At 47.6% G+C, this 6,000-nt stretch overlaps 3 protein-coding genes across 3 annotated transcripts; 1 reads left to right on the plus strand and 2 right to left on the minus strand.

Moving 5' to 3' along the window:
- Positions 1 to 439: 439 nt before the first annotated feature.
- On the plus strand, positions 440 to 2,334 carry JR316_0010777 (La protein-like protein; the record flags this gene model as incomplete). Its single annotated transcript, XM_047896441.1, has 8 exons — positions 440 to 605; positions 662 to 701; positions 758 to 983; positions 1,056 to 1,169; positions 1,224 to 1,327; positions 1,384 to 1,693; positions 1,755 to 1,904; positions 1,987 to 2,334. 8 exons carry the CDS (start codon positions 440 to 442, stop codon positions 2,332 to 2,334), a joined length of 1,458 nt encoding a protein of 485 aa, XP_047744486.1.
- Positions 2,335 to 3,346: 1,012 nt separating this feature from the next.
- JR316_0010778 (uncharacterized protein) lies at positions 3,347 to 3,752 on the minus strand (the record flags this gene model as incomplete). The annotated part of the gene is made up of 2 exons (XM_047896442.1): positions 3,347 to 3,461; positions 3,553 to 3,752. 2 exons carry the CDS (start codon positions 3,750 to 3,752, stop codon positions 3,347 to 3,349), a joined length of 315 nt encoding a protein of 104 aa, XP_047744487.1.
- Positions 3,753 to 4,293: 541 nt separating this feature from the next.
- JR316_0010779 (uncharacterized protein) lies at positions 4,294 to 5,718 on the minus strand (the record flags this gene model as incomplete). Its single annotated transcript, XM_047896443.1, has 1 exon — positions 4,294 to 5,718. One exon carries the CDS (start codon positions 5,716 to 5,718, stop codon positions 4,294 to 4,296), a length of 1,425 nt encoding a protein of 474 aa, XP_047744488.1.
- Between the last annotated feature and the right edge of the window lie 282 nt (positions 5,719 to 6,000).

Below are 6,000 nucleotides of genomic sequence, written 5' to 3' on the forward strand. Positions count from 1 at the left end.
TGTATCTGTACAACAGTGCTTCCTAGACACAGACTTCCGGCGATGCCAGAGGTACAAAAAAGTACCAGTAAATCATGGCAAGGCGGATCTCATATGCAGAGAAATAGCACAGAAACACGTATAATTCTTGTAGGTCCGAACTCGAGATCTGGAAAGCACTAGTCAAGCGTCCCGTGTTGGTATGAGTCAAAAGAGAGTGCCGATGACTAGATCCACTGGACTGCCTTTTTGCCGAAGTCGGAGATTCAATTATTGAAATTCAGATTCTCAGAAGCATTCGTGATTCGACTTCGAGATAGATAACCCTAACCCCAGATTGATCTCGGTTGTTATCTTCAAGGACAGTGTGATCGAAAAGTTGTAAAAATCTGACTCTCTCTGCTTCATCTCACTTTTTCATCTTTTTTATTACTTCCTATACCTTTACTTCTTATTTTTTATGGCTGAAGTTTCGGAAAAAACCACCCAGGTCGAGGCCAGCGTTCCCGAAGTCCCTGTCAGTGCCGTTGAAAGCACGACGGATGCCTCTGCTGCTACGACCTCAGCAGACGCTCCCATGGCTGATGCCAATGTCACGGAAAAGCAACAAAAGGCAGTGAAGCAGGGTGTGTTGAAATTTTTAGGCATTTTGCCGTACTTTTGCACGAGCTCATAAATACAGTCGAATTCTACTTCGCCGATGCCAACCTCCCATATGACAAGTACGATTTTCTACTGAGACTCGAGTTAACTTCATTTGTTGATACACCATTACCAGGTTCATGTGGACGTTGTACTCAAAAGATCCAGAACACTGGGTTCCAATTCAAACCGTCGCCTCCTTCAAACGCATGCGCGATTTTGTCTCGGAAGGCGTCGAATGGCTCGCTGGCGCAATTAAATCGTTGAGCACCTTCCTCGAGGTCGACTCTACAGGGACTAAAGTGCGCCGGACTACTGAACCCCAAGAACCCAAGAACCAGTTCGAACGAAGCGTTTACGCTGTACGTCTTCTTGTTTTGGCTATGTGCTTCAAGCACACGACCCTCACATTATCGTTTTCCTTGTTTCCGTAGAAAGGTTTCCCTGATGAAGATGACACCCTTCAAGGCCGTCTGGAAGAGTTCTTCGCACAATACGGAGCTGTCGGCGCTGTTCGTATGAGGAGAGACGAGAAGAAGAAGTTCAAGGTGCGTCTGCTTAACTTGATGACAGCGACTCATGGCCTGACTCATAACCTAAAGAACTCCGTCTTTGTCGAATTCAATGACTTTGAAAGTGTAGAAAAGTTCCTCAAAGCCGATCCCAAACCTTCATACGAAGGAAAAGAGTTGTTGATTATGACCAAGTAAGTTGCTCCCGTTGTGTCTCTTCTGCGACATATGAATTGCTTGCTACCCTCAGACACGACTACTGCGAGATGAAGATCAAAGAAAAGGGTTTGACTGGAAAGGGTGCTGCATTCCGACGGGAGCTGATCTCATCCAAGAAATTTGACGCCTTCCGCGACATGGCGAAAGATAAGGGCACTCCACAGCGTGCTGCTGCTGAGGACAAGAAGGACATCTTCCTCGAGTTCCTCGGTCACAAGCTCCTCATCAAGCAAGATGAAGATGGTAACGGTACTATCGACGCGAGCGATATACCCTTCGTTAAAGGCGTCACATTGAAGTTTGATGGATGCGGTGGAGACGTTTCATGGGGTGAAGTCAAGGTATGAACCTTTTATCTCTCACGTCCACTAGATATTGATTTTGACCTTTTCAACTTTACAGGACCCCATCAAAGCCAGGTTCGATGGAAAGCCCCCATACATCAAGTATGCAAGAGGAGAGAACAGCGGACTAGTTGGATTCTACAAGCCTCTCACAGAAGAGGACATCGAATATGTCAAGACCACAATTAAAACCATTAACAACCACGAAGTGACCTGGACCCTACCCACAGGCAAGTTCTCTCATCCTTGCAGCCACATTTTTCTTCTGACATTTTCTTCACTCACCAGAGGAAGAGGAGAAGCAATTCGAAATCGAACGCGCTCAGGCTGCCGCTCGCAATGCCTTTACCCAAAGTACCTCGCGTGACGCTAGTGGACGTGGGGGACGTGGCGGTCGTGGTCGTGGGGGACGAGGTGGACGAGGTGGACGCGGTGGCCGAGGGGGGCGCGGTGGGGACAAGTCTCGCAATAACGAGCGGGATAGCAAAAACCCAGCTGCCACAGCTGAGGAGGCCGTCGGAGAGAAGAGGAAGCGCGGTGTCGAGCCTGACGGTGCCTTCGATGCCGGCATCCGTGGAAAAGTCGCGCCGCCTACGATCCAGAGCGCAAAGAAGGCCAAGACGGATGGCTCTTCATAGCCCAATTTTGGTTCATGATGTGTGCCGCGATCCTGTGAGACACGTCAAAAACTTTGCCGCGTTAGTATTCTGTGGATCGTAAAGCACACTGCCGTCATCGTTTCTCCCATAGCCGAGGAGAGTATCGATTAACTAAACGAAAAAGTGTCGTACTCGACACATCCAACCCTTCTTTTCTACCCTCTTGTACATCTTTTCTTCTAAATTGTACTTGTAGAACGCATCTGCCTACCCATTGATTTGCATCCGCTGTCATAAAATTAATTATGTATCTCTTGGCCATTGGTCGTGATGTGAGCACCTTGATTGATATCTTATCGGTCTAGGGGAGGTTATGTGTGAATAACATCTTTACCGTAAATTGTTTTGCAGAGGAATCCACGGACATTGACTGAAGGAGAAGGATACCGAATTGCTTTCTCGTGGTAGGCTCGGCTACATGAATACACAGGATATTGCAAAGTCTCTGTGCCGCCTGTTACCCGACGCCAGTAACCCCTCAGGCTATGCCGATCCTCCACATCGAAAATTTACTGATTTTTATCTCGTTGTCACGTAGGTATTGCGCAAAAGGCAGCCTCTTAAACCGGCAAAAGTCCGAGCTGCGGTGGCGAAGATAAGAAAGTTGTGGACAGTTACACATAATCAGAAATCTATTGGTCCCATTATCCTCGTAAATACAAGTGATTGTTGGTTATGACGGCCTGCGAACGTCCGAGTTACGGCGTCATCCCTAACGTCTGCACCCTGACGTTGTCCGAGGCTCCGCAACGTGCGATGACAGGCCAGGGCGTCCGTATTGAACCGGTTTCGTCCAAGTTTGGTTGTCGACCACGTTCTAGGGGACGTATCTTGTCGGTGGCCGATGTTCCATATAGCAAAAACTGACGCATTGGGACGACAAGCCCAAACTCACGGCGGCGGTTCCCTGGCGGGAAAGCCAGATAACGCAAGGCGCGTAAAATGCCATCGCGCCTTCTTGCCGGATACATTGACCATGATAAAAAAAATTCTATAGCGTGATATCGGTTCGCAACAGGGAAGGAAGAAACGGCGATTGTTGTTTGACCGCCATCCTGGGGGTTTCGGTCCATGAAGCAATAGCTATAGAGATCTTGGTTGCATCGCTAGATCACAAAAGAAGGTACATTTTCCATTGAATTCGACAAAATTAGCATGAAAAGAACTCAAGTCCCGGAAAAAGGGGTTTACAAGTACCTCTTATGCGCCCTGATTATACACTCTGAGCCATCATCCTTGAGCCAGAGCAGGTCCAAATAGGTCGATGTTGACGTGACACCGAAGGTTTCCGTCAGGGCGTCTGCGATCGTTTTCCGAATCGCTAATTCACTCGCTACAGATGGAGAGACCGACAGGCACAAGTAGTGGGATTCCGTGTTTAACGAAGCAGTGTTCATGAGATCTTTGAGGAGGTTTGAGAAAGTTTGGTTAATCTTTCAGGTCTCTTTCAGTGGCAAAACAGAAACTATTGAAGGGCTGATGTAAGCAAAATTTATGTAAGGCGCCTGAGCTATGTTCTTTTTGGCTTTCAAGCTTCCTGTCGAAGTCAGAGATTAGATGGCAGTTGGGCGCTCTGACAAATCACTGTTAATCCATTGTATGGGGTGAATTCTATCTATGTACAAACGAAAACATGATAAGTACCCAAAACATAGCTGATATAGACATGTGCTAGGCTTGCGTGCTCTAGTATGACGCGAAAAATATCGAACAATGGAGAAAAAGCCGATCTAAAGTGATAGTCGCAAGGAATATACAACATATTCTTCGGCGATTATAGATATACAACTTGAAGTTAAACGTTAGATATTGTTAGATACATTGTGAGTTGAAGTGCGAATGCGATATGTTACAAATGATATAAAGTCCTGTTGATTTTGCGGTGGATCTCCAGGATCTGAAAAGGCGAAAAGGATCATCAAGAACCAATTTTCAGTTTTATGCTTGCACTTCTTCATCTTCGTGCTTTTCGTGTAGTCCCATATCGCCAACTTCTTTGGCGAATTTTTCGAAGTCTTGATCGATGTCGTCATCAGAGCCCAGCATTCTGTGAAGTGCCCGTCCAGTTTGGTCGTAGTCACAAGCGAGAGAGTACATCCAGTATGCTAGATATGCTCCTACATGACCCGCGTCAGAGTCATGGAGTGCAGCAAGGCTCCGTCCTGATGCGGGTTTAACGAGGACAACACCGTCCTGCGACTCGGCAACAGCGAGTTCACGGTTGAAGACGTTGTGAATGACGGAGCGAGTACGTGACATTAAGGACGAAGAAGTCGATTCAGAAGAAGAGTTCGAATATGTTGAGACAGCGTCCGAATCTGAAAAATGACCGGATACTTCGAATGTCGGGACAGCAAAGGCTTCCCAAGGGACTGTACCAGCACAATCCCAATCTATCACGCCAACAATGTGACCAGTCTCGTCTACTAGAATATTGTCACTGTGCAAGTCTCCATGCCTCATAGGGAAGGGTCCACGGTCGTCTCGTTCGTCGACAAGGGGCATCATGGCCTTACGCCATAACGAGGCAACAAATCTACGCTTGAGCTGGGCCGCGTCCGCACTTTCTCCCTCTCCCGCTTCATCATCTAACCCCGCAGCCATCGCAAGCTGTTCATACGCCTCTGCCTGAATTGCAAAATAGTCTTTGGCGCACTCAAATGGGCCCAGTCCAAAATCTGCCCCTGGACCTACTGAAACTTCCCCCTGAGCGTCAATCACAAAGGACCCAATCCGATCGAATGTAATGCGGCTCAATTGTACATGTATGTCGGCCAGATCGTGCAAATAACGTTGTAAAATGGGGCGCTTGCTTTCGTCACCTCCTAATGGATCGGAGGCCTCGCCAGTGACATCGTACTCGGACCCCAATTCTTCGATGGAGATCCCACAGTCTTCAATCGTTATACCGGTGATTGCAGTCATTAGAACAAATGCGGGGAAATCAGGACCCAGTGGGTTGGAAGGAGAGGGATGGGCGTGATATGAAATTATTTCGGGGATTGGGATTGTTGTACGTTGTCGGACGAGATGAAGAGCCGCTACTTCATTCAATATTTTGCGCTCGAGTTGTGCGGCAGTGTTGAAATAAGCATCCATAGGCCTCATGCCAAACCGAATAATCCATGATGTTACGTTGTCGGAAAAAAGGAGTTCAAAGACAACAAAAGATTGACCCCATGTGTAGTGGTCCATGATTCGACAAGAAAGCCGCTGCGGGTGTAATGAGGTGGCATAGGATTCTATGGATTGATAGTGGGGCTTGAGTTGCTCGACCATAGAAGTCACCCGATTGGCATATTCTGGTTCCATGATCTCGAGCGAGGCTTCAACATCTGGCCAGTTATCACTGATAGGAGCCATGGTGAATGAGAAAATGATAGCAAGTTGCGAATATACTAAATGCAACAGAGAATTGCTAGAGAGCGAAATCAGATGTAGATGACAGTGGAGGAGCAAAAGGGACCAGATCGTTTCTTTGGCGAACACAAACCATCCTGTGGCTGCATGTTTGAGGCGTGCATCATACATGCCGCGTCACCGAATCAGGAGGTCCGAGTGCGGTCCGTGAATAAGCCGAAAAACACAGCATCACTGATGATGGACAGGCACTAGGGCCCTAAGTGCACCGTCATCGTGGAAATG

The sequence above is a fragment of the Psilocybe cubensis genome, chromosome 10 (genome assembly GCF_017499595.1).
Source record: "Psilocybe cubensis strain MGC-MH-2018 chromosome 10, whole genome shotgun sequence".
Lineage (NCBI taxonomy): Eukaryota > Fungi > Basidiomycota > Agaricomycetes > Agaricales > Agrocybaceae > Psilocybe > Psilocybe cubensis.